The sequence below is a fragment of the Heteronotia binoei genome, chromosome 15 (assembly GCF_032191835.1).
Source record: "Heteronotia binoei isolate CCM8104 ecotype False Entrance Well chromosome 15, APGP_CSIRO_Hbin_v1, whole genome shotgun sequence".
Lineage (NCBI taxonomy): Eukaryota > Metazoa > Chordata > Lepidosauria > Squamata > Gekkonidae > Heteronotia > Heteronotia binoei.
The window spans coordinates 60,510,915-60,538,630 of NC_083237.1; the positions used below are offsets into that span (position 1 = coordinate 60,510,915).

The window sequence follows — 27,716 nt, forward strand, 5'->3', positions numbered from 1 at the left end:
GGCACAGGGTTTGTCCTGTTTGCCCTATGTAGAGAACTGAAGGACATTGTTGACATTTAATGGCATATATAATCAACAAAACGGCTGAGCAGTCGGGTTAGAATTGATAAAAGGAAGTCCTTCTTCACCCAAAGGGCGATTAGCACGTGGAATTCACTGCTACAGGAGGTGGCGGCTGCCGCCAGCATAGACAGCTTCAAGCGGGGATTGGATCAACATGTGGAGCAGAGGTCCATCAGTGGCTATAAGCCACAGCATATTGATGGAACTCTGTCTGGGGCAAGTGATCCTCTCTATTCTTGGTGCTTGTGGGGGGCAACAGTGGGAGGGCTTCTAGTGTCCTGGTCCCACTGGTGGACCTCCCGATGGCACCTGGTTTTCTGGCCACTGTGTGCTGGACTGGATAGGCCATTGGTCTGATCCAGGGGTGGCCGAACTGTGGCTTGGGAGCCACATGTGGCTCTTTCATACATATTGTGTGGCTCTCAAAGCCCCCACCCCCCACCCCATTGACCGATTTGGAGAAAGCATTTCTTAATTGCTTTTCCAAGCCAGGCCAGCCAGCGGCTTGGAGGATACAGTTAAAGTTGCAATTTTGGGCTGTATCAACAGGAGTATAGTGTCCAGGTGAAGTGATGGTATCAACTTTACTCTGCTCTGGTAAGACCTCACCTGGAGTACTGTCTTCAGTTTTGGGCACCCCATTTTAAGAAGGATCTAGACAAGCTGGAATGGGTCCAGAGGAGGGCAATGAAGATGGTGAGGGCTCTGGAGACCAAGTCCTGTGAAGAAAGGTTGAAGGAGCTGGGGATGTTTAGCCTGGAGAGGAGGCGGCTGAGAGGTGATAGGATCACCATCTTCAAGTACTTGAAGGGCTGTCATATAGAGGATGGTGTGGAATTGTTTCCCGTGGCCCCAGAAAGTCAGGCCAGAACCAATAGGTTGAAATTAAATCAAAAGAGTTAACATTAGGAAGAACTTCCTGACCGTTAGAGCGGTTCCTCAGCGGAACAGGCTTCCTCGGGAGGTGGTGGGCTCTCCTTCCTTGGAGGTTTTTCAACCGAGGCTAGATGGCCATCTGACAGCAATAAGGATCCTGGGAATTGAGGGGGAGGTACTTGTGAGTTTCCTGCATTGTGCAGGGGGTTGGACTAGATGACCCTGGAGGTCCCTTCCAGCTCTATGATTCTGTCTCTCCATCCCTCCTACTATCTTCTTTCTTTCCTCCCCTTCCTCCCTTCCCCCCTCCCTCCAGCATCCGATGTCCATGTCTTGCAGTTCTCAAACATCTGAAGTAGAAGAAGAAGATATTGGATTTATATCCCGCCCTCCACTCCAAACAGTCTCAGAGCGGCTCACAATCTCCTTTACCTTCCTCCCCCACAACAGACACCCTGTGAGGTGGGTGGGGCTGGAGAGGGCTCTCACAGCAGCTGCCCTTTCAAGGACAACCTCTGCCAGAGCTATGGCTGACCCAAGGCCATGCTAGCAGGTGCAAGTGGAGGAGTGGGGAATCAAACCCGGTTCTCCCAGATAAGAGTCCGCACACTTAACCACTACACCAAACTGGCTCTCCTTATATTCTGCGTGGCTCAGTATTCTAGGTGGCTCGCGTTAAGCAAGCGTGGCCACCCGTGGCCTAAGCCAACATGGCTTCTCTTATGTTCTTCTCCACTCCCTCCCCCTCCCACCCATGTTTGCTTAGGGGCGGCTGGGCAGGCATCACACGGACAGGGAGCCCGGTTGGATCTGGATGGGAAGCCGGCCCAGATTCCTGCCTCCGCCTCCCCTCTCGACTCCGGCAGCCTGCGTCAGCGGCAGGTGGACCTCGCCAAGGTCTCCAAAACGGTGGCTGGCTGGCTGCAAATGCAGGCCGGGCGTCTCCATCTTCCCTCCCCGCCATCTGCTGGGCCCCGCTGTGGCTCAGGCCACACCCACCCCTTGCTTCCCCCGGGGAGCCGAAGGCGGCGGCGGCAGCAGCAGCAGCCAGTTGCCGGGAAGCCCTTTGCAGGCGATGCCTTAGGACTGGCGGGCGCAGCAGGGCGGTTGCGCGTGCGGGGCGCGCCGGCTGGCGGGGTCTCCCCGGGAGTAGGGAGCCATGGCGAGGCGGGGGCTTTGAAGGAGACGGCCCGGCTTCGGGCGCAGCGGGGGAGGCGCGCTCCAGCTCGGTCTCGTGTGTGTTTTTCCCCCCCCACCACCCCACCATGAGTCTGGCGTAAGGACAGCCGGCCAGGGCGCACGGGGGGCAGCTCCATGGTGCAGGAGGGCGGCATGTCACGCACGCCTTACAGCTCCAGCCAGGACATCCAGATGGAGGTCTTCGACAATCCCGGCCTCCAGGTGAGTCGAAGGCCGGGGGGAGGGCGGGAGAGGGCGATCTGGCGCGAGCAAAAGGGGGGGCAAAAAAACAGACGTTGGGATGGAACGGAGGTGCTTTGTTAGGGGAAGGGGGGCGCTCGGGAAACAGGAGCTGACCCCTAACGGGCGCGGCAGGCAGCCGCTTCTTGCAGAATTGGGCTTTGCAGGATTGGTTCCCTTATCTTGGGGTGGGGGGCGGGGGAAGCTGGGGTGCTTTGCAAGCGGGAGCTGACCCGGCAGCCGCCCCTTGCAGATTTTTGCTTTGCAGGATTAGTTTCTTTCCTGCAATTGAAGGAACTGCGCTGTCCCGACAGGGATTGTGTTTTCCCTTTTCTCTTTTGGGATCCATTGGAGGAGCCGGCCCCCAACGGGCACGGCAGCCGCTTCTTGCAGAATTGGGCTTTGCAGGATTGGTTCCCTTACCTTGGGGTGGGCGGGGGGAGAGGCTGGGGTGCTTTGTAAGCGGGAGCTGCCCCGGCAGCCGCCCCTTGCAGGTTTTTTGCTTTGCAGGATTAGTTTCTTTCCTTGGGCGCGCTTTGCTTGCAATTGCAGGAACTGCGCTGTCCCGACAGGAATTGTGCTTTTCCCTTTTCTCTTTTGGGGTTCCGTTGGAGGAGCCGGCCCCCAACGGGCACGGCAGCCGCTCCTTGCAGAATTCGGCTTTGCGAAATTAGTTTCTTTCCTGGGCCCGCTTTGCCTGCAGTTGAAGGAATTGCGCCGTCCAGACAGGGATGGTCTTTTCCCCTGGCTTGGATTTCTGCTTTGGGCCCTGTCTGAGCATCCCTAGTGGAGCCCCTAGGCTTGGAGGGGGGTGGTCAGCGGCTGAAGAAAGCAGCTTGCGTATTTGGGGGTGACACAGGGGGGCTTTGGAAGGAATGTAACGTGCAGAGCTCGCTTTCTCCTTCCCCTTGGGAATCACCGAGGCCTTGTTGGCTCCCTCCCCTGCACGTTCCCAAGTGACGTCCCCGATTGAGCCAGCGCTGGCACTAGGCAATCACCTAGGGCGCTGGCCTTCCAGGGGGTACCGAATTGGGCACCTCTCTGCGATGTTACCAGTGCAAAGCAGGGCAGATGTTAGCCTTGTCTAGGGTGCCAGACAGTGTAGGGCCATCCCTGCTCTCTAGGGTTGCCAAGTCCAATTCAAGAAATATCTGGGGGACTTTGGGGGTGGAGCCAGGAGACTTTGGGGGTGGAGCCAAGATCAAGGCTGTGACAAGCATCACTGAACTCCAAAGGGAGTTCTGGCTATCACATTTAAAGGAACGGCACACCTTTTCAATGCCTTCCTTCCATAGGAAATCATGAAGGATAGGGGCACCTTCTTTTGGGGCTCATAGAATTGGACCCCCCGGTCCAATCTTTTTGAAACTTGGGGGGTATTTTGAGGAGAGGCACTAGATGCTGTATGGAAAATTTGGCGCCTCTACCCCAAAAAACAGCCTCCCCCAGAACTCCAGATACCCGCGGATCAATTCTCCATGATTTTCTATGGGAATAAATCTCCATAGGGAATAATAGAGTTCCCAGCAGACATTTCCCTCCCCTCCCCCCCGCTTTCTGACGACCCTGAAGCGGGGGGAGGGTCTCCAAACCGGAGGATCCCCTGCCCCCACCTGGGGATTGGCAACCCTACCGCTCCCAGACCCCAGGAGCGCCTGCTCTCTAGCCGAGAGCTCTTTTTCCACTTTCCCTTGAACAGCTGCAGCTCTGCCTTCTCTTGCAGATGAGCAAATGGGATTAAAGCAGCCTTCCAGAAGCACAAAGGCAAGGCCAGACCGGAGAGACTTTTTCAGGGGCGGAGGGGATTGTACCTATCTGGAGAAACAGCAAGGGGTCGTTGCGTGGGGTGGGCAGAGCATCGGAAAGCCTGGAGCTGGGTTTCTGGGTGAGAAAAGTAGGCCGCTTGGCCAGTGCTCTCTTAGACAGTCGCCTCCTGTGACTCAGTTTCCAATTAACTCGGACAGCAGGGAACTTGGGTGGCTCCTCGCAGCTTTTGTGGTCCAGCTTGGGCTGTCTTTATCTCTTGAGCAGTGTTCCCTCCAGGCTGACTTAGCGTGAGCTAGCTCACAGATTTTTAGCTTCTGGCTCACGCGTTTTTGTGTTGGCTCAGGAAGGATGACCCCAGAGCACACTCATTGATGCAGGAGCTCACAGCTTTAATGCCAGTCGCTCACAAAGTAGAATTTTTGCTCACAAGACTCTGCAGCTTAGAGCAGTGGCCCCCCAACCTATTTGGCACGAGGGACCGGTTTTGTGGAAGACAGTTTTTCCACGGACTGGTGGGGATGCTGGGGTTTTGGCTGCCCCCACACCCCATTCCTGCCCCCATGGGGGTCTTTAAATGAGTAGGCGAAGGTCTCTGCCTCACTCCGCAGCCGGTTGCTAACAGGCCACGGTCTGTGGCTTGGGGGCCCCTAGCTTAGAGGGAACGTGGCTCTTGAGGTGTGACAACTGAGAAGATCACCCTGAGCTTTTACTTCTCCAGTTATTGCAACCAGCCGAAGAGTCCACCAGTAAAATCAGTAGAAGTATGAGACTCCCTCTAAGCTGTGGAGTCTTGTGAGCAAAAATTCTGCTTTGTGAGCTACCCTGCATCCAAGTTGCGAGCAAGCAGTTTGGTTACTGCATAAATTGGTTAACTCAGGGGCCATCTTTCCTGAGCTAAGACACAAATGTATGAGCCAGAGGCTAAAAAACACTGAGCTAGCTCACACTTAGCTCAGAGAGAACGCTGGTAGGGATATGAGCATATATGAAGCTGCCTTATACTGAATCAGACCCTTGGTCCATCAAAGTCAGTATTGTCTCCTCAGACTGGCAGCAACTCTCCAGGGTCTCAAGCTGAGATTTTTCACACCTACTTGCCTGGACCCTTTTTAGTTGGAGATGCCGGGGATTGAACCTGGGACCTTCCGCTTACCAAGCAGATGCTCTACCACTGAGCCACCGTCCCACCCCAATGTGTCAGAAGAGTCCATTTAAAAAACCCCCCAAAAAACCTGAATAGTTAGACGGAAGGTTCTCGGGAAGGACAGGCTGGGTTCTGTCTTGCTTTTTTGTTTTCACCAGAATCCACAAGGGCTGTCATTATGTTTGACGTTTACAATGCAAGAAGAAGTCCTCAGGATCCCGCAAAAGCTCAAACGTAGCTAATCCGTGTTAAATGGTCTTGCAGCCACACTCTTGCCTAAGGAGAGCAGATCAGACCGTGGTCCACCTAGTCTAGCTTTCTTTGCAAGAATCGCATTAGATGACGATGATGATATTGGATTTATATCCCGCTCTCCACTCCGAATCTCAGAGTCTCAGAGCGGCTCACAATCTCCTTTACCTTCTTCCCCCACAACAGACACCCTGTGAGGTGGGTGGGGCTGAGAGTGCTCTCCCAGAAGCTGCCCTTTCAAGGACAACCTCTGCCAGAGCTATGGCTGACCCAAGGCCATTCCAGCAGGTGCAAGTGGAGGAGTGGGGAATCAAACCCGGTTCTCCCAGATAAGAGGCCACGCACTTAACCACTACACCAAACTAGCTGGCAGACACTAGACCATCCAACAAAAGGTGGGCCAGGGGGAGGGGGTCCGCTGGCGGAGCACAATCAACAGTTCCCTTCTCTTATAGAGAGCGGGTGATTGGACTTGGGAAACCATAGCTGTGGTCCTAAGAACAGTGTCCTGGGAGCAAGCCCAATGGACCAGGGGCTGTGGCTTGGTGGCAGAGCATCTGCTTGGCATGCAGAAGGTCCCAGGTTTAATCCCCGGCATCTCCACTTAAAAAGGACCTGGCAGTAGGTGATAGGAAAGGCCTCTGACTGAGACCCTGAAGAGCTGCTGCCAGTCTGAGTAGACAAGATCAGTGTTCCCTCTAAGCTGAGTTAGTGTGAGCTAGCTCAGTTTTTTTAGCCTCCAACTCGCACATTTTTGTCTTAGCTTAGGAAAAATGGCCCCAGACAGAGCCAATTAATTTATGCAGTAGCCAGATCACTCGCTCCCAACTTTAATGCCAGTAGCTCACAAAGTAGAATTATTGCTTCACAAGACTTCACAGCGTAGAGCAGGGGTGTCAAACATGTGGCCCAGGGGCTGAATCAGACCCTTGAAGGGCTCTTATCAGGCCCCCAAACAGCTGGTTATCATCTGCTTCTTTCTGCATAACAGCTTGCTTTGCAAAGCTTGTTCAATCGCACAGGAGCTACAGAGCAAAACCTCTTATTTTCTCCTCACTTGGGCAGGGAGGGGGAGAGGTAGAGCTTGCTTTGCCAGGCTCTCTCAGTTGCACAGCAGAGCTACTGAGCCAAGCCTCTCTCCCTTCTATTGGCTGAGGCTCCTCCCCCTCCTGGCCCCCTGGGTAAGGAAGGAAAGAGCCAGAGCTTCCTTTGCCCAGTTCCCTGGATCCCATGGGAGAGACAGAAAGAAAGCACCTTTAAGACCAATGAGTGCTAATGTTTTAAGGTTTTTTTACTTAATCTTAAATAGGTACAAACATGGCCCAGCTCAACATGAACCTCATAACAAATGAGTTAGACACCCCTGGCTTAGACAGAACATTAGACAAGACTGACCTTGATGGACCGAGGGTCTGATTCAGTATAGGGCGGCTTCATGTGTTCATGTGCGTGTGACCAAAAATGGGGACTCGCTCCTTAGTAGAGCTGCCTCCGCACTGTGGGAGATGGTGAAGCCTGATCTAGCTGCAGAGCGTTGTGACATCGTTAGACGGGTTTGCACTGGGATGGGAAGAGAGCAGACCAGCGAGGAGTTTGGTTTAATGTATTCTGTTTATTTTAGGTAGCGTGAGACATGCCAAGCGTGGGTGAGTCTTGCGAGCAGACCGAGGTGGTGGAAGGCAACAGATCAAGGGGACCCGCAAGCCTGACGGCATCGGGGGTGGGGGGGGGATGTGGCTCGGTTTCTGCTCTGAAGGGTGTGGGTGGGTGATCCAGCTAGATGAATATACCTGAGGGCAGGGCTTTTTTTTGCAGCAGGAGCTCCTTTGCATATTAGGCCACACACCCCAGATGTAGCCAATCCTCCAAGAGTTTATAGAGCTCTTTGTACAGGGCCTAACTCTAAGCTCCAGGAGGATTGGCTACATCAGAGGGGTGTGGCCTCAGGGCTTTTTTTGTAGCGGGAACTCCTTTGCATATGAGGCCACACACACACCTTGATGTAGTCAATCCTCCCAAGAACTTACAGAGCTCTTCGTACAGGGCCTACTGTAAGCTCCAGGAGGATTGGCTACATCAGGGGTGTGTGGCCTAATAGGCAAAGGAGGTCCTGCTAGAATTCCTTACAGGGCTCTTAGTACAGGGCCTGCTGAGAGCTCCAGGAGGACTGGCTACATCAGGGGTGTGTGGCCTAATATGCAAAGGAGGTCCTGCTAGAATTCCTTACAGGGCTCTTAGTACAGGGCCTACTGAGAGCTCCAGGAGGATTGGCTACATCAGGGGTGTGTGGCCTAATAGGCAAAGGAGGTCCTGCTAGAATTCCCTACAGGGCTCTTAGTACAGGGCCTGCTGAGAGCTCCAGGAGGATTGGCTACATCAGGGGGTGTGGCCTAATATGCAAAGGAGGTCCTGCTAGAATTCCTTACAGGGCTCTTAGTACAGGGCCTGCTGTAAGCTCCAGGAGGATTGGCTACATCAGGGGTGTGTGGCCTAATAGGCAAAGGAGGTCCTGCTAGAATTCCTTACAGGGCTCTTCGTACAGGGCCTGCTGGAAGCTCCAGGAGGATTTGCTACATCAGGGGTGTGTGGCCTAATATGCAAAGGAGGTCCTGCTAGAATTCCTTACAGGGCTCTTAGTACAGGGCCTGCTGTAAGCTCCAGGAGGATTGGCTACATCAGGGGTGTGTGGCCTAATAGGCAAAGGCATTCCTGCCACAAAAAAAGGCCCTGCCTGAGAGGATTTAGGGATACTTGGCTACCTTGATCTGCCGGTCAGATATAAGGAACGGTGATGCCCGTCTCTGTAACTTATTGATGGGCAACTAAAAGGAGGATCTTGTTGGAGTTGAGAGATAATTCCATTGCTGATTCAGTGAATTGAGGTAGATCGTGAAAGGGATGAAGCAGTGCTTGGATCTTATGGCCCTTTCTTACATGCCCAGGGTAATGCCAGTTGCCACTTTGGAGTCAGGAAGGAATTTTCCCCAAGGCCAGCTTGGCTTTAGGGATCCTGGAGGTTTTTTGCCCTCCTCTAGGCAACTTGCTGGGGGTAAAGTGCAAACCACCTCATAAAAAGCCTGCTGTGTCACCCCAGAGTTGGAAACGACTGGTGCTTGCACAGGGGGCTACCTTGACCTTTACGCATGGAGCAGAGGGTCACTTGAAGAAGGGGGAGAAGTTGTGGATTTCCTGCATCGTGCAGGGGGTTAGACTAGATGGCCCTGCGGGTCCCTTCTAGCTCTGTTCCTAGGCTAAAGGTCAAGGTAGTCCCCTGTGCAAGCACCATTTGTTTCCGACTCTGGGGTGATGTCACGACGTTTTCACGACAGACTTTTTACAGGGTGGTTTGCCATTGCCTTCCCCAGTCATCTACACTATACCCCCAGAGCAAGCTGGGGACTCGTTTTACCGACCTGGGAAAGATGGAAGGCTGAGTCAATCTTGAGCCAGCTGCCTGAACCCAGCTTCCGCCGGGATCGAACTCAGGTCGTTAGCAGAGCTTGGACTGCAGTACTGCAGCTTTACCACTCTACACCACGGGGCTCTTTCTCGTTCTTAGGCTAAGTGGCAGTTAACAGAGAGTTCTTGAACTCAGTTGGCCTGTTCTGGTTGGGAGCATCCGAAGCGGTGCTTCTCATAGGAGAAGAGAAACTATTTGAGACTCGCCACGAGCAGCGTTCCCTCTAAGCTGAGTGAGTGTGAGCTAGCTCACCATTAGCCTGCGGCTCCTACGTTTTTGTCTTAGCTCAGGAAAGATGGCCCCGGGGCACACGAATTTTTGCAGGAACCAGATTGCTTGCTCGCAGCCTTAATGCCGGCAGCTCACAAAGTTGAATTTTGGCTCACAAGACTCCGCAGCTCAGAGGAAGTGTTGCACACGAGGTGTGTGGTTTTTCCTCAGGGATTTCACTGAGTGTTGGAACAGGGGACCCCTCACGGATCCTGTCCCAGCTCGCTGCACGACAACACTCCCCACCCATATCTAGCTCCAGCAAACCCTAGCAACAGCAGGACTTTTTTTTTTTTAGCAAGAACACAGTTCCGGCTGGTTTGGCGTCAGAGGGTGTGGCCTGATATGCAAGTGAGTTCCTGCTGGACTTTTCCTACAAAAAAGCCCTGAGTGAAACAATGGTGATGTCAGGGGGTGTGGCCTAACAGGCAAGTGAGTTCCTGCTGGACTTTTCCTACAAAAAGAGCCCTGAGTGAAACAATGGTGATGTCAGGGGGTGTGGCCTAATATGCAAAGGAGTTCCTGCTGGGCTTTTCCTACAAAAAGAGCCCTGAGTGAAACAATGGTGATGTCAGGGGGGGTGGCCTAATATGCAAGTGATTTCCTGCTGGACTTTTCCTACAAAAAGAGCCCTGAGTGAAACAATGGTGATGTCAGGGGGTGTGGCCTAATAGGCAAGTGATTTCCTGCTGGACTTTTCCTACAAAAAGAGCCCTGAGTGAAACAATGGTGATGTCAGGGGGTGTGGCCTAATAGGCAAGTGAGTTCCTGCTGGACTTTTCCTACAAACAAAGCCCTGAGTGAAACAATGGTGATGTCAGGGGGTGTGGCCTAATAGGCAAGTGAGTTCCTGCTGGACTTTTCCTACAAAAAGAGCCCTAAGTGAAACAATGGTGATGTCAGGGGGTGTGGCCTAGTATGCAAGTGATTTCCTGCTGGACTTTTCCTACGAAAAGAGCCCTGAGTGAAACAATGGTGATGTCAGGGGGTGTGGCCTAATAGGCAAGTGAGTTCCTGCTGGACTTTTCCTACAAACAAAGCCCTGAGTGAAACAATGGTGATGTCAGGGGGTGTGGCCTAATAGGCAAGTGAGTTCCTGCTGGACTTTTCCTACAAAAAGAGCCCTAAGTGAAACAATGGTGATGTCAGGGGGTGTGGCCTAGTATGCAAGTGAGTTCCTGCTGGACTTTTCCTACGGAAAGAGCCCTGAGTGAAACAATGGTGATGTCAGGGGGTGTGGCCTAATAGGCAAGTGAGTTCCTGCTGGACTTTTCCTACAAAAAGAGCCCTAAGTGAAACAATGGTGATGTCAGGGGGTGTGGCCTAGTATGCAAGTGAGTTCCTGCTGGACTTTTCCTACGAAAAGAGCCCTGAGTGAAACAATGGTGATGTCAGGGGGTGTGGCCTAATATGCAAGTGAGTTCCTGCTGGACTTTTCCTACAAAAAGAGCCCTGAGTGAAACAATGGTGATGTCAGGGGGTGTGGCCTAATATGCAAGTGAGTTCCTGCTGGACTTTTCCTACAAAAAGAGCCCTGAGTGAAACAATGGTGATGTCAGGGGGTGTGGCCTAATATGCAAGTGAGTTCCTGCTGGACTTTTCCTACAAAAAGCCCTGAGTGAAACAATGGTGATGTCAGGGGGTGTGGCCTAATATGCAAGTGAGTTCCTGCTGGGCTTTTCCTACAAAAAAGCCCCGAGTGACACAATGGTGATGTCAGGGGGTGTGGCCTAATATGCAAAGTAGTTCCTGCTGGACTTTTCCTACCAAAAAAGCCCTGTGCAAAACTATGGTGAGGTCAGGGGTGTATGGCTTAATATGCAAATGAGTTCCTGCTGGGCTTTTCCTGCCAAAAAAAGCCCCATATGAAACAATGGTGATGTCAGGGGTGTGTGGCCTAATATGCAAATGAGTTCCTGCTGGGCTTTTCCTACAAAAAAGCCTCATATGAAACAATGGTGATGTCAGGGGTGTGTGGCCTAATATGCAAATGAGTTCCTGCTGGGCTTTTCCTACAAAAAAGCCTCATATGAAACAATGGTGATGTCAGGGGTGTGTGGCCTAATATGCAAATGAGTTCCTGCTGGGCTTTTCCTACAAAAAAAAGCCTTGAGCCAGAGCAATGCTGAATGCATTTGAAAGGTGGGGGGGAGATGGTGAGGAGCCAGCCCCTTTCCTCCAGGCTCTTCCTTTGTCCTGCTTCTTCATGCCCCCCCCAGGTGGTGAATCCCAACCGCTTGCCGCAGCCTCCAGTGACGCACGTGCCGTAATTAGAACAAGGGGGAGGAAAAGCTAAAAATACCCACCCGGCTTCTGCCTCCTTGCCTTGCCTTGCCCCTCCTGGCTTCAGAACTACGCCAACCATGTCTGCGGGGGCCTCCGGGAGCAACTGGCTTCCCGAGCAGCTGTCCTCCTCTCTCTCCCCCCCACACTCCCGATACGTGCTTGGGAAGCGTCTAGTTCATTCTAGGCCCACGGTGTCTCGGCAGGGTCTGGATTTTTCCGCGCGCTTCTCCCAGAGGGTGGGGGGGGGCGAGAGGCATCCCGGGGACATGGGTGGGGGGAGTGATTCATGGAGAAGCAGGTGAAAAAGAGGACCTTGTCCCCCTCTCTGCAGAGCAACCTGGCGATACGTGCTTTCTGTGTGGGAAGGGACGAGGCGCCACAACCAGCAGGGAGCGTTGGGTTTGAGCAGGGAAGAAGGGGCAGTAAGAGCAGGCCTCGTTTTGGACAGGAGCTCACAGGAGGAAGCGGAGCTCCGGAACCTCTCCATTTTATTGTGCTCTTTCTTCTTAAAAGGTAGAGGTAGTCCCCTGTGCAAGCACCAGTCGTTTGCGATCCTGGGTGACGTCACATCAGGACGTTTTCACGGCAGACTTTTTACGGGCTGGTTTTCCATTGCCTTCCCCTGTCCTACAAGACCAGCCCTGCCGTTAAGCAAGCTAGGCAATTGTCCAGGGCGCCAGCCTTCTGGGGGCACCAGATTGGATGCTCCCCCCATGTGACTTCATGGTGTTACCAGTGCAGGGTGGGTGACAGAAGTCAGCATAGTCTAGGGCCGGCCCTGGCGGTCTACAAGCAAGGTTTGCTGCTTCGGGTGGGGAAAGCATCAGGTGCCGTTAGTGTGCATGACTTTTGCATTGTTGTGGTTGGTATGCAGGAAAAAATGTGGTCGCCAGAAGCAAGGTGGATACATCTGGAGATTTGGGGAGGTGGAGCCTGAGGTGGGCAGGGTTTGGGGAGGGGAGGGGCTTCGATGGGCGCAATGCCATAGACTCTACCTTCCAAAGCGGCCATTTTCTCCAGATGAACTGATTGCCCGGAGACCGGTTGCAATCGATACTCCCTCTAAGCTGTGGAGTCTTGTGAGCAAAAATTCTACCGTGTGAGCTGCTGGCATTAAAGTTGTGATCTTCTGCGTCAATTAGTTTGCTCTGGGGCCGTTTTTCCCGAGCTAAGACAAAAATGTGTGAGCTAGAGGGTAAAAAACGGTGAGTTAGCTCACTCTAACTCAGCCTAGAGGGAATGATGATATTGAATTTATACCCCACCTTCTACTCAGAATCTCAGAGTCTCAGAGCGGCTCACAATCTCCTTTTTTTCCCCTCCCCCACAACAGACACCCTGTGAGGTAGATGAAGATATTGGATTTATATCCCGCCCTCCACTCCGAAGAGTCTCAGAGCAGCTCACAATCTCCTTTCCCTTCCTCCCCCACAACAGACACCCTGTGAGGTAGATGAAGATATTGGAGTTATATCCCGCCCTCCACTCCGAAGAGGTCTCAGAGCGGCTCACAATCTCCTTTCCCTTCTCCCCCACAACAGACACCCTGTGAGGTGGGTGGGGCTGAGAGGGCTCTCACAGCAGCTACCCTTTCAAGGACAGCTCTGCAAGAGCTATGGCTGACCCAAGGCCATTCTAGCAGGTGCAAGTGGAGGAGTGGGGAATCAAACCGGGTTCTCCTAGATAAGAGTCCGCACACTTAACCACTACACCAAAATGGTTCTCACTGGTTGCGTTCCCAGGTCATCCCCAGCTACCATCTGGAGGTTGGCAACCGTCCACAGCAGAATGGTTGTGCGTATGTACACATGTACACTACCGAAGGATATATTGTTGTGGATACGTCTCTGTCCTCTTTAAACGGAAGCCCTCTATGTGTTTATTTATATAGAGAGAGAGGCGTGTGGAACTTAAATGGGAGTTTGTATTTTTTAAATACCTGTTTTATTCATTCAGGGATGTATGCCTTTGAAAGAAAGGTTTTTGTGTTTGAGGCAGCTTGAGGAAATGAGCAATAATGACTAAATCCAAGTAAAAAGCAGACGGTTTCTATAGCGGTAGCCATTCGCGGAACTAAAAACAGCATCGGAGCTTTCCAGTCAGCGTCGCAAGTGACAGCTCAACTCAAAATATCTACTCTAGGAACTCCCGAGGGCTGCCAAGCGCAGGTTTGAAGGAAGGGTTTTGCAAAATCTGTGAAAACCCTGGGGAAGAAACGATCTTCCTGGCCACTACTGGTAGGTGGATGGATCCACAGGACAGGAGCACCCGCCCAGGGCTCTCTTAGTTTCTTGGCATTCCAGTTTAAAGTTCCTGATGATTAGATCTCAGCCCTGAGGACAAGAAGTGTTACAGCAGGGGTGTCAAACATGTGGCCCAGGGGACGAATCTGGCCCCCGGAGGGCTCCTATCAGGCCCCCGAGCTACTGACTCCTGTCTGCTTCCTTCTCCCTCTCTCTCGTTTCCTTCTGCATCTCAACTTGCTTTGCAAGCCTTGCTCAATTGTACAGGAGCTACAGAGCAAAACTTCGATTTTCTCTATTGGTTGAGGCTCCTCCCCCTCCTGGTTCCCTGGGGAGGGAGGGAAAGAGCCAGACCTTCCTTTGCCCAGGTCCCTGGATCCCATGGGAGAGATACAAAGAAAGCACCTTTAAGACCAACGCTACTGTTTTAAACATGTTTTATTTTAAGTTAAAAAAAAATCTTTAGTCGTGTTTGTCTGTCCTTTAAAAAGTTTATATCTCTGCTACCTAACATGGCCCGGCCCAGCCCAACAAGGTCTCATTTATGTCAGATTTGGGCCTCATAACAAACGAGTATGATATCCCTGTGATAGAGAATGCAATGTGTCATCTCAGAATGTGGCCGGAAGTTCGGGTTTTAGAAGGGACTCCCAGGCGTGGGGTTTTTTAAAAAAATCCTTGAAACAGAAAGCTAGCACAGCGAGTACAGAAAAGGGTTGGACAAGTCTCCTGCAGTGCTACTTTTCTGCTTGCAGGGAGCTGTTTAAAGGGAAGGAGCAGCCTGGTACAGAAACACCGAACTACTGTCTGAAGCGGTTCAGTCTGTTCTTCCGTCTTAGCCTACGGTTGCCATCTTTGGGAGTACTAGGAGGTTTGAGGGTGAAGCTTGGGAGAGTGGGTTTGAAGGAGGGAAGGGACCTTAACGGGGTACGGTGAAGGGATGCCGGCCTCCAGATAGAACCTGGTGATACCCTGGAATTACAGCTCATCTCCAGGTTACAGAGATCAGCTCCCCCAGAGAAAACGGGTGCTTTGGAGGGGGGACTCTTGTCCCTCACTGAAGTCCCCGTCCTTCCCAGGCTCCACCCCCAAATCTCCAAGAGTTTCCTAAACTGGATCTGGCCGCATCACTTGCTGGTGCCAGGGCAGACCTGGCAGCCCCGGTATTTCGCCATGTAGTCCACCTTTCAAAGCAGCCATTGTCTCCTGGAGAAGTGGAATAAATGTTTCAAAATAAATAACAAGCCAGCTACCTATGCAGTCTGGAGATCAGTTGAAAGTTGTCTTGGCAAAGACCCAGAAAGGTGATTGTGGTACCAAGATATGATTCTAGCCAGGGCTTTTTTTGTAGCAGGAACTCCTTTGCATATTAGGCCACACACCCCTGATGTAGCCAATCCTCCAAGAGCTTCCAGGGCTCTTAGTCCAGGGCCTACTGTAAGCTCCTAGAGGATTGGCTACATCAGGGGTGGAATTCTACCAGCAGCTCCTTTGCATATTAGGCCACACCCCTCTTATGTAGCCAATCCTCCAAGAGCTTCCAGGGCTCTTAGTCCAGGGCCTTCTGTAAGCTCCTAGAGGATTGGCTACATCAGGGGTGGAATTCTACCAGCAGCTCCTTTGCATATTAGGCCACACCCCTCTTATGTAGCCAATCCTCCAAGAGCTTCCAGGGCTCTTAGTCCAGGGCCTTCTGTAAGCTCCTGGAGGATTGGCTACATCAGGGGTGGAATTCTAGCAGCAGCTGCTTTGCATATTAGGCCACACCCCTCTTAGATAGCCAATCCTCCAAGAGCTTCCAGGGCTCTTAGTCCAGGGCCTTCTATAAGCTCCAGAAGGATTGGCTAAATCAGGGGCATGAGGCCTAATATGCTCTGCTGGCAATCCTTTTCCTTATACAGGACACACGAAAGCTTACGTTCTGAATAAAACTAAGTTGGTCTTAAAGCTGCAATCGACTTCTATTTTGTTCTTCCCAGGACTCAGTGTCTTCACTTGGCCTCAGTAGGCTTGTGTCCAGTTAGGGTTGCTATCCTCCTGGTGGGCCTGGAGATCTCCCATGTTTACAACTGGCAGAGCTGGCAGAGATCAGCTTCCCTGGAGAAAATGAGCAGAAACAGAAGGAAGGGGGTGTGGTCTAAGCGTCTAGGCCAGGGGTGTCAAACATGTGGCCCGGGAGCCAAACCAGGCCCCTGGAGGGCTCGGCTCCTATCAGGCCCCCCGAGCAACTGGCTGTCATCTGCTTCCTTCTCCCTCTCTCTTGCTTCCTTCTGCATAATAGCTTACTTTGCAAGACTTGCTCAATCGCATAGGAGCTACAGAGCAAAGCCTCTATTTTCTCCATTGGCTGAGGCTCCTCCCTTGGGGAGGAAGGGGAGGAGGGATAACCTGCTTTGTAAGGCTCTCTCAATTGCACAGCAATGCTACTGAGTCAAGCCTCTCTTCCTTCTATGGGCTGAGGCTCCTCCCCCTCCTCATCCCCTGGGGAAGGAAGGAAAGATCCAGAGCTTCATTTGCCAAGTTCCCTGTGTCCTGTGGGAGAGATACAAAGAAAGCACCTTCAAGACCAATGAGTGTTAATGTTTTAAACATGTTTTAAGTTTTTTGTTTTTTTAAAAAAAATCATTAATTGTGTTTGTCTCTTTATAAAGTTTATATCTCTGCTACCTAATCTTAAATGGTACAGACATGGCCCAGTTCAACATAGCCCACCCCAACAAAGTCTCATTTATGTCAGATTCGGCCCTCATAACAAATGAGTTTGACACCCCTGGTCTAGACTATGTAAATTAGACATCAGCTAAGTATCACTAGTCATTCAAATATAATGCAAATACAAATAACTAAAGTGTCTTGATTTCTACTATATATGACTATATTCAGTATCAAAATTCATATATATATATTTTAAAAACCCAAAAGCCTTGAAGGTACAAAGTTGTCTTGGCAAAGACCCAGAAAGGTGATTGTGGTATCAAGATATTATTCTAGCCAGGGCTTTTTTTGTAGCAGGAACTCCTTTGCATATTAGGCCACACATCCCTGATGTAACCAATCCTCCAAGAGCTTAAAATTCATATATATATATATTTAGAACTCATTAACAGTATACATCAAAATTGTAGCAATATTACCAGTTGTACAAATACTTCATTGCATAACATCTCCATTGCTCCTCCCCCAATAACTTTCTTTCATAATACAAGATTGCTATTAAGTCCATAAATTTCCAATAAAGGGGCAGAAGACAGAAAGTATATTCAGCCTTCAAGACACCCATTCCAGATATTCTGAAACGTTTCAATTATATCTTCCTCGGTTATTCAGACTGTTAAACGGAACCCGATTTCAATTTCTTCATATACATAGAAGTGGAGTTTATTGCTTTCAAGATGAATCGAATGGGTTCTGTTTTAAATTCTTTTCGAGTCATTTGCAAATCCTGTTCTCAGGAGAAAAGCAGGTTAAAAGCATTTAAAATAAGTAAAAGAGGTCACTGATGTGACAGGAGATACATTTTGTGGTATGGCGTGAGATATGTTTTGTGGCAAAAATATTTGGGAATGTGCACTGTTTAAGGCAGGCCTCCGGGAAATCTCTCTTTTGTGACTCCAGCTTGTCACGTTGCCTGCTTTGCTTTTAAAATCAAATTTTGAACCCTGTTTTAAAATTTCTTAGTAAGAGATCTGGTACAAGGAACAAAATATTTTGGAAACCTAATTCAGTGTGGGCTGTAAAAAACCCTCCAAAAGCATTGAAGGTACAAAGTTGTCTTGGCAAAGACCCAGAAAGGTGATTGTGGTACCAAGATATGATTCTAGCCTGGGCTTTTTTTGTAGCAGGAACTCCTTTGCATATTAGGCCACACATCCCTGATGTAGCCAATCCTCCAAGAGCTTACAGGTCTCTTAGTACAGGGTCCAGAGATAGAATTCTAGCAGGTGTTCCTTTGCATATCAGGCCACACACCCCTGATGTAGCCAATCCCCCAAGAACTTATAGGCCTCTTAGTACAGGGTCCAGAGATAGAATTCTAGCAGAGGTTCCTTTGCATATCAGGCCACGCCCCCCTGATGTAGCCAATCCCCCCAAAACTTATAGGCCTCTTAGTACAGGGTCCAGAGATAGAATTCTAGCAGGGGTTCCTTTGCATATTAGGCCACACACCCCTGATGGAGCCAATCCTCCAAGAGCTTACAGGGCTCTTAGTACAGGGCCTGCTGAGAGCTCCAGGAGGACTGACTACATCAGGGGTGTGTGGCCTAATATGCAAACGAGTTCCTGCTACAAAAAAACCCCACTTGATTCTAGCAATTTCGCATGCAATTTCTCATCCGTTCAGGAGGAGTCTTCGTTGACTCATTTTTCAGATTTGAAGCTGTGAATTTTAAAGTGATCATCGTACCTTGACAGAAGCTGGAGTGGGCGCCGTGCCAAAATAGCATGTGAAAACGATACACAGATGTAGCAGTAATTAGATTACACCACCCCCACCCCAGCCATGACTGAAATGTGTTGCTCCCGGCATCCGTAACCTCCCCTGCTAGCGCTGGGTTTCACTTGTGGGCTCTTGGCACGCGAACCATTTCCAGATTGTAAATTTCAGGGTTTTGTGCCCCAGTTTTCCCTTCTCTAAAGCTGCAAAGGAGGATTATAGCCAGGGCTTTTTATTTTTGTAGCAGGCACTCCTTTACATATTAGGCCACACACCCCTGATGTAGCTAATCCTCTTGGAGCTTACAGGAGGCCCTGAATGAAGAGCCCTGTAAGCTCTTGGAGGATTGGCTACATTGGGAGGGTGTGGCCTAATATGCAAAGGAGCTCCTGCTAGAATTCCACCCCTGGATATTGTAACTCTGCATGCAAGAGAATCTGGGAGGGAAAGGCTCAAGAAATTCTCACTGGGGTGCGCTTAGCAGGTGGTCCCACCCTCTCATCGATGTTGAGACTCTGTTTTCATCAAGTATAGGATCTCTCTTCTTCTCTCTCTTACTTGGGCTTGGAGCTGTAGCAAGTTCATGTTTTCGAAGTTGATCTGTTCACAATAAGTTAAACATGCGTCCATGAATGTGTCATGTACAATGTGCTTCTGTGGAGAAACGCCATCTTAGTCAATGTTGGCGCTTCATTGGGAGGGATCATTAAACTACTAAAGTAGGCTTTGGCCTAGCCTCCCTCCAACCCCTCCTCCCTTCCAGAGTTAAACCAGCACCTCTAGGGGGAAAGCCTCCTAGAGCGGCAGGAAGTTCTTTTGTTCTTTGTATTTGAGGTAGGCAGGAAGAGAGGGAGTCTGCAGCTGGCCTTCCAAGGGAGAGGTTGTGAGCCTGTGGGCTCCTGACTGTGGGAGAGGCCTACTCAGGATGAGGAGGACCCCAGGCAGTCAGACCACGTAAGTCAACCACAAGGCAGGGCACGTTTAGACCAGGGACAGTAGGATGCGTTTATAACCACCTTTTTTTTGTCATGCTGTTTGCTGTGCGGGTGCTGTGCTGTGTTAACCTTTTACATGCAACTGTTTTTGTTTTGTTCTTCTTTTCTTTTAATTAAAATTTTTTACTGTTTTGAATGCTGGCAGTCAAACTCTGTACCACATAGATCCCGACCGCTTAGACCACGCTGCTTTATGAAGGGGGCCCCAGGGAAGGGGGGGAAGGCATGCAGTTGGATAAGGTGCCAATCCTCCAGGGGTTCCCCAAAGAAGTGCTGAGGTCTCTGTGATACCCAAGTACAGGGTGGCAGAGGACCTTGAGGCCTGGCCTCAGAGCTGTAGAGGGGGATTGGGAGTCCTGTTCCTCTCAATCTGAACCCCTAGACTGAGCAGGTGGTGGCAGCGAGCCCAAGTGGGCGGAGGAGAAATAGCTCCCTCCAGGAGTTGGCGACTCAGCAGGGAGTTGACGGGACTGGGTCTGAAGGCAGAATCGGGCCGGTTCCGTCACAGCTTCTATTTTTGCAAGTAAAATTTCTTTCTCTTGTTACCATCGGAATCGTCGTCTTTGTAATTTGTTGGAGCGGCATTTCCCTTTTAACTGGGAAATGTGGAAGATCAGGGATACTGCGTAAAGCTTCTATGCTTTCAAAACAAATGGTTGGGGTTTTTTTACATTTAACCCAAGAGGCCCCATCCCCAAAATCTCCAGATATTTTCTGACCCAGAGCTGGCAACCTTAGCTACAGCTGAACTGTTTCTTCCAACACACCCAAGCTGGCCAGTTCTGATCAGGCAGTCCTGAATGGTGAAAGCGTGCCAGTTTATAGGCTTGATTGTGTTCACCCATAGAATAAAGTTAGTATCCAGTGGTACCTTTCAGATGAACAAAATTTTATTCAAGGTATGAGCTTTTATGTCTCCTGGCTCCACCCCCAAAGTCTCCTGGCTCCACCCCCAAAGTCCCCAGATATTTCTTGAATTGGACTTGGCAACCCTACTTCACGCAAAGGGTGATTAACATGTGGAATTCACTGCCACAGGAGGTGGTGGCAGCCACAAGCATAGCCAGCTTCAAGAGGGGGTTAGATAAAAATATGGAGCAGAGGTCCATCAGTGGCTATTAGCCACAGTGTGTATATATAAATTATTGGCCACTGTGTGATACAGAGTGTTGGACTAGATGGGCCGTTGGCCTGATCCAACATGGCTTCTCTTATGTTCTTATGTCCTTTGGGCCAGGGGTGGTCAGGAGATGTTGCATAACCAATCGCAACGACCTCTGGCGCATATATGGGGAAAGGCGGTCCCTCCAGTTCCAAACCTGGAGCTATAACCCTCCCCACCACCACCGGTGGCCGACGGGGGACCCGACAACCCTGCGAGGTCAAGATGCATTTTTTGTTCAGTTTAGATACTATGGAGAGCTGTGCCAAATGCTTTAGGTTCAGACCATAGCTGGAGTGCTGTGGTGAGCAGTGAACTGCGCACACTTGTTGCCGACGGATCTTGCTTTCCTGCCGCATGTACATCGCCGCTAATTTTCTGCATCCTCTTTGACTTCGTAGGGGAAGTACAGCAAGCGGAAGAGCCGCTTCAAACGCTCCGACGGCAGCACCTCTTCGGACACGACTTCCAACAGTTTCGTCAGGCAGGTAAGAGCATGCGGAAGGAGCGGGAACTGGGTCGAAACAGGCCGCCGGAAGAAGCTGTGGCGGTTTTTAAGTGAGGAAATTTGTTTCTCCTCCCACTTTGTTAATTGCTTCTTTGTTCAGGGCATGTGGGAAGAAAAGTAAACTATGGCCCTTTCATGTTTCCATTAGTGATGTATTGGGATTTTTGGATTGTCTCCTCCTAGCGGACACCATTTTCACTGCAAGTTTTGCTGTTTCTTTCCGACTGTTACAAGTGCAAGGGGCTAGTTTTACTCAAGGGATGAGAGCCAGATGGACTGCGGATTTCGGTGGACTTGGGTGGGCTTCCCTCCCAAGTACACATCCCTAGTTCCTCCATCGTTTTCCTCTCTCTCCTTCCCCATTTACTCACGCCTCCTTCATTTTGTCTTTCATCTGCCGTCAATGTACATCAGCACATTTTTTATTTTACAAAAGAGCAATTTGAAAACATTTCTTCTGATCGCCTTCTATAGATTTCTTTGGTGCAGAATTAGGGTTTTTTCCTCTCCCCCTGTTTTTTGGGGTAATACCTCTCGTTTGGTGTAGTGGTTGAGAGCCGTGGACTCTGATAGAAGAAGATGAAGATATTGGATTTATATCCCGCCCTCCACTCCGAAGAGTCTCAGAGCAGCTCACAATCTCCTTTACCTTCCTCCCCCACAACAGACACCCTGTGAGGTAGATGAAGATATTGGATTTATATCCCGCCCTCCACTCCGAAGAGTCTCAGAGCAGCTCACAATCTCCTTTCCCTTCCTCCCCCACAACAGACACCCTGTGAGGTGGGTGGGGCTGGAGAGGGCTCTCACAGCAGCTGCCCTTTCAAGGACAACCTCTGCCAGAGCTCTGGCTGACCCAAGGCCATTCCAGCAGGTGCAAGTGGAGGAGTGGGGAATCAAACCCGGTTCTCCCAGATAAGAGTCCGCACACTTAACCACTACACCAAACTGATCTGGAGAAGAGGGTTTGATTTCCCCACTCCTCCACGTGCAACTCCTGGGGTGACCTTCGGTCAGTCACAGCTTCTCTCAGAGCTCTCTCAGCCCCACCTACTTCATGGGGTGTCTGTTTTGGGGAGAGGAAGGGAGGGTGATTGCAAGCTGCTCCAAGATTCCTTCGGGTAGTAAAGGGCGGGGTATTTATTTATTTAATCAGATTTATATCCCGCCCTCCCCTGATGGGCTCAGGGTGGCTAACAACAAATAAAAGCAACATAAAATTAAAACCCCCCCCGAAATATACAATAAAATCATTTCCATACATTTTATAGTCATTAAAAGATCAAGATGCACATAAGAACATAAGAGAAGCCATGTTAGATCAGGCCAATGGCCCATCCAGTCCAACACTCTGTGTCACACAGTGGCAAATTTTTCTTGTGGCTAATAGCCACTGATGGACCTCTGCTCCATATTTTTATCTAAACCCCTCTTGAAGGTGGCTATGCTTGTGGCCGCCACCACCTCCTGTGGCAGTGAATTCCACATGTTAATCACCCTTTGGGTGAAGAAGTACTTCCTTTTATCCGTTTTAACCTGGCTGCTCAGCAATTTCATCGAATGCCCACGAGTTCTTGTATTGTGAGAAAGGGAGAAAAGTACTTCTTTCTCTGCTTTCTCCATCCCATGCATTATCTTGTAAACCTCTATCATGTCACCCCGCAGTCGACGTTTCTCCAAGCTAAAGAGCCCCAAGCGTTTCAACCTTTCTTCATAGGGAAGGTGTTCCAGCCCTTTAATCATTCTAGTTGCCCTTTTCTGGACTTTCTCCAATGCTATAATATCCTTGTTGAGGTGAACGTTGATGTTCTGGTTTCAGTTATTTCAATTACGTTAGTTCAGTGAGATTGTCAGTGCTGTGGGATAAGGGCCACCTCCCCTTAACCGTTGAAAGCAAGTTTGAACAGTTCGGTCTTATACGCCCTGCAGAACTCTGGCAGATCCTACTGGGCCCTATTGATTTAGGGAGGGCATTCCACAGAGCAGGGGCTATTACTGAGAACGCTCTGACTCTGGTGGTGGACGATCGAGCTTCTTTCGGTCCGGGGATCTTAAGAAGATTTTGGGACTCTGAACGTAGTGCTCTCTGGGCTACATATGGGGAGAGGCTCCTCCCTTCTTCCTTCTAGTTTCCATCATAGCGCTTGGCATCTCTTGCTTCCCATTGTATTTCCATTTGCTGATAGCTACTGCCATTATCTCCCCCTCTCCCCGCCCCCCCGGCAAAACCAACTACAGGGAAAGATCGAAAAGGGATTCTTGAATTAAGGCCTAATCCAAACTTGCCCATCACATCTCCTCTTTCAAGGTGTTTTGAGCTCAAAAAAAAAAAAAGCTAGCCAGGCAGGCAGGCGGTTTTGGATGCTTCGAAATCCCAAGCGGCAGCATATGGAGGGCCCAGGTGCTTTCAGAATACAGAAACGGCATTTTGATGAAGATAATGATATTGGTTTTATATCCCGCCCTCCACTCTGAATCTCAGAGCGACTCACAATCTCCTTTACCTTCCTCCCCCACAACAGACACCCTGTGAGCTGAGTGGGGGTGAGAGAGCTCTCCTGGAAGCTCTTCTTTCAAGGACAACTCTGCAAGGGCTGTGGCTGACCCAAGGCCATTCCAGCAGGTGCAAGTGGAGGAGTGGGGAATCAAACTCAGTTCTCCCAGAGAAGAGTCCGTGCACTTAACCACTACACCAAACTGGATGGCTTGACTCTTGCACAGAGGTGATGGGAAAGGGGCGGGATATAAATCCAATATCTTCATCTTCTCCTTCAAGCTGCCTCCTCTCCAGGCTAAACATCTCCAGCTCTTTCAGCCTTTCTTCACCATCTTCGTTGCCCTTCTCTGGACCCATTCCAGCTTGTCTATATCCTTCTTAAAATGTGGTGCCCAAAACTGAACACAATACTTCAGGTGAGGTCTTACCAGAGCAGAGTAAAGCAATACCATCACTTCACGTGATCTGGACACAATACTTCTCTTGATACAGCCCAGAATTGCATTTGCCCTTTTAGATGATGAGAGTTCAAATCTTAGAGAATTTCCGTTGAACATATGAACATATGAAGCTGCCTTATACTGAATCAGACCCTCGGTCCATCAAAGTCAGTATTGTCTACTCAAACTGGCAGTGGCTCTCCAGGGTCTCAAGCTGAGGTTTTTCACACCTATTTGCCTGGACCCTTTTTTGGAGATGCCAGGGATTGAACCTGGGACCTTCTGCTTCCCAAACAGATGCTCTACCATTGAGCCACCATCCCTCCCCTGCTCTCCAGGGTCTCCAGCTGAGGTTTTTCACATCTATTTGCCTGGACCCTTTTAGTTGGAGATGCCGGGCATTGAACCTGGGACCTTCTGCTTACCAAGCAGATGCTCTACCACTGAGCCACCGTCCCTCCCCCTTCACCTTCCTATATTGTCCAGCTATCCACAGCCATTCACACATGCACAGTGGCTGTACCAGCTGGATGTAGACTCATCTGCAGTCAAGAACGCACCCTCTTCCAGCGGATGCAGACGCTGCGGTTTTCCAGTTGTCCTCAAAGCGGGGGAAATGTGTCATCTGGCCTAAAGAATATAGGGATCTCACACACACACACACACACACACGTACACGCACAGTGTTGGTTTGAACGTCGCTATCAGTTTCTGGCCTCGGCAAATTAAACCCAAGCCGAACCCTCCCCTTCCTCCCCGCCACCACCGCACAGGGAAGCAGTGAAGTTGCCATGGTAACTCGCCCTTCATTTGGGTGTCTGGCCTGACTGTTAAATAAGCGAAGCCGCTCTGTCTGGAAAATGCATTTGGTAAGCCAAGGGGGAGAAACATCTTTGCCTTGGAGGGAGATGAGCCTTCGTTTCATCTCTCAGCACAGAATCCACACTGTATTCTCTATACAAAGCCGCCAGGCCTGGACGGACAGATGGAAAGCTGGTGCAGGTGTTCCCACCTCTCTACCAGCTGGAATCAACATGCCGTGCTCTGTACTTGGGGTGGGGATGGTGGCAGTGGCTCTCCGGCCACCCGACAATCACAGTAGAAGTTAATTGCTGTCCCTTTTTGTCCCTCATCCCTTGGCTTTACTGTCACATTTTAAAATTTGAAAAGGACCATTGTATCTATACTGTGCGTAAGCCAGGGGTGTCAAACATGTGGCCCCGGGGGCCAAATCAGGCCCTCAGAGGGCTCCTATCAGGCCCCCGAGCGACTGGCTGTCATCTGCTTCCTTCTCCCTCTCTCTTGCTTCCTTCTGCATCACAGCTTGCTTTGCAAGGCTTGCTCAATCATACAGGAGCTATAGAGCAAAGTCTCTTATTTTCTCCATCGGCTAAGGCTCCTCCCTTGGGGAGGAAAGGGTGGAGGAATAGCTTGCTTTGCCAGGCTCTCTCAGTCGCACAGCAGAGCTACTAAGCCAAGCCTCTCTTCCTTCTATTGGCTGAGGCTCCTCCCCCTCCTCATCCCCAGAGCTTCCTTTGCCCAGTTCCTGGATCCCACAGGAGAACTACAAAGAAAGCACCTTTAAGACCTTTGAGTGTTAATGTTTTAAGCATGTTTTAAGGTGGTTTTTTTAAATCATTAATTGTGTTTGTCTGTGTCCTTTATAAAGTTTATATCTCTGCTACCTAACCTTAAATAGGTACACACATGGCCCAGTTCGACATGGTCCAGCCCTGCCCAATATGGCCTGGCCCGACAAGGTCTCATTTATGTCAGTCCGGCCCTCATCAGGGCTTCTTTTGTAGCAGGAACTCCTTTGCATATTAGGCCACACACCCCTGATGTAGCCAATCCTCCGAGAGCTTACAGGGCTCTTAGTACAGGGTCCAGAGATAGAATTCTAGCAGGAGCTCCTTTGCATATTAGGCCACACACCCCTGATGGAGCCAATCCCCAAAGAGCTTACAGGGCTCTTAGTACAGGGTCCAGAGATAAATTGCTGAGCAGACAGGTTAAAACGGATAAAAGGAAGTACTTTTTCACCCAAAGGGTGATTAACATGTGGAATTCACTGCCACAGGAGGTGGTGGCGTCCACAAGCATAGCCACCTTCAAGAAGGGGTTAGATAAAAATATGGAGCAGAGGTCCATCAGTGGCTATTAGCCACAGTGTGTGTGTGTGTGTGTGTGTGTGTGTGTGTGTGTGTGTGTATATATATATATATATATATATATATATATATATTTGGCCGCTGTGTGACACAGAATGTTGGACTGGATGGGCCATTGGCCTGATCTAACATGGCTTCTCTTATGTTCTTATGTTCTTATGTTCTTAATTCTAGCAGGAGCTCCTTTGCATATTAGGCCACACACCCCTGATGTAGCCAATCCTCCAAGAGCTTACAGGGCTCCTATTCTAGGACCTTCTGTGAGCTCCAGGAGGATTGGCTACATCGGGGGGGGGGGGAGTAACCTAATATGCAAAGGAATTCCTGCTACATAAAAAGCCCTGGCTCTCATAACAAATGAGTTTGACTCCTATGGGGTCACTATCCGTTGACTATGGCCTGACGACACTTTCCGCCACCATGGAGTCAACACTTGCTGTTGAAAGCTGAGGCTACAGTTTATGCAGATGTGAGGATTCTGTGGGATTTATCTGAATATAAACCCATTTAGGATAGGGGCATAATAAGTGTGCCAAAGTGGATACAGGAGTAGATTTGCCCACGGCTGCATTTTAAACATTTTTAAAAGTTCCCAGAGTGGCAACCCAAATGAAAACGTGGTCCAGATGGGAATCCTAGAGGACAATAAGGCCCCATCGCTTCTAGTTTTGCCATTACTAATCTCTCTGGCCTGGATAGATTCTGTATATTTTAAATGGGTTTTTTCAGGGGTGGGATTCTAGCAGGAGCTCCTTTGCCTATTAGGCCACACTCCCCTGATGTAGCCAATCCTCCTGGAGCTTCCAGTAGGCCCTGTGAGAAGAGCCCTGTAAGGAATTCTAGCAGGACCTCCTTTGCCTATTAGGCCACACACCCCTGATGCAGCCAATCCTCCTGGAGCTTACAGCAGGCCCTGTATTAAGAGCCCTGTAAGGAATTCTAGCAGGACCTCCTTTGCCTATTAGGCCACACACCCCTGATGTAGCCAATCCTCCTGGAGCTTACAGTAGGCCTTGTACTAAGAGCCCTGTAAGGAATTCTAGCAGGACCTCCTTTGCCTATTAGGCCACACACCCCTGATGTAGCCAATCCTCCTGAAGCTCTCAGTAGGCCCTGTACGAAGAGCCCTGTAGGGAATTCTAGCAGGACCTCCTTTGCCTATTAGGCCCCACCCCCCTGATGTAGCCAATCCTCCTGAAGCTCTCAGTAGGCCCTGTACGAAGAGCCCTGTAGGGAATTCTAGCAGGACCTCCTTTGCCTATTAGGCCACAAACCCCTGATGTAGCCAATCCTCCTGGAGCTTGCAGTAGGCCCTGTACTAAGAGCCCTGTAAGGATTTCTAGCAGGACCTCCTTTGCCTATTAGGCCACACACCCCTGATGTAGCCAATCCTCCTGGAGCTCTCAGTAGGCCCTGTACGAAGAGCCCTGTAAGGAATTCTAGCAGGACCTCCTTTGCCTATTAGGCCACACCCCCCTGATGTAGCCAATCCTCCTAGAGCTCTCAGCAGGCCCTGTACGAAGAGCCAAGTAAGGAATTCTAGCAGGAGCTCCTTTGCCTATTAGGCCACACCCCCTGATGTAGCCAATCCTCCAAGAGCTTCCAAGGCTCTTTCTTGTAAGCTCTAGGAGGATTGGCTACATTAGGGGGTATGTGGCCTAATAGGCAAAGGAGCTCCTGCTAGAATTCCACCCCTGGGTTTTTTACTGTTGATGGTTTTTATGATGT

At 50.3% G+C, this 27,716-nt stretch overlaps 1 protein-coding gene across 4 annotated transcripts in view; it reads left to right on the top strand.

The window, feature by feature from the left end:
* Positions 1-2,245: 2,245 nt before the first annotated feature.
* Positions 2,246-27,716, top strand: part of CACNB1 (calcium voltage-gated channel auxiliary subunit beta 1) — a 105,368-nt gene continuing 79,897 nt past the window's right edge. For all 4 annotated transcript variants that reach the window (XM_060256058.1, XM_060256059.1, XM_060256061.1 and 1 more), the window contains exons 1-2: positions 2,246-2,340; positions 20,774-20,860. In XM_060256058.1, coding sequence (XP_060112041.1) covers positions 2,254-2,340; positions 20,774-20,860 — 174 coding nt within the window. In that variant the 5' untranslated portion in view covers positions 2,246-2,253. The remainder of the gene's footprint in view (positions 2,341-20,773; positions 20,861-27,716) is intronic.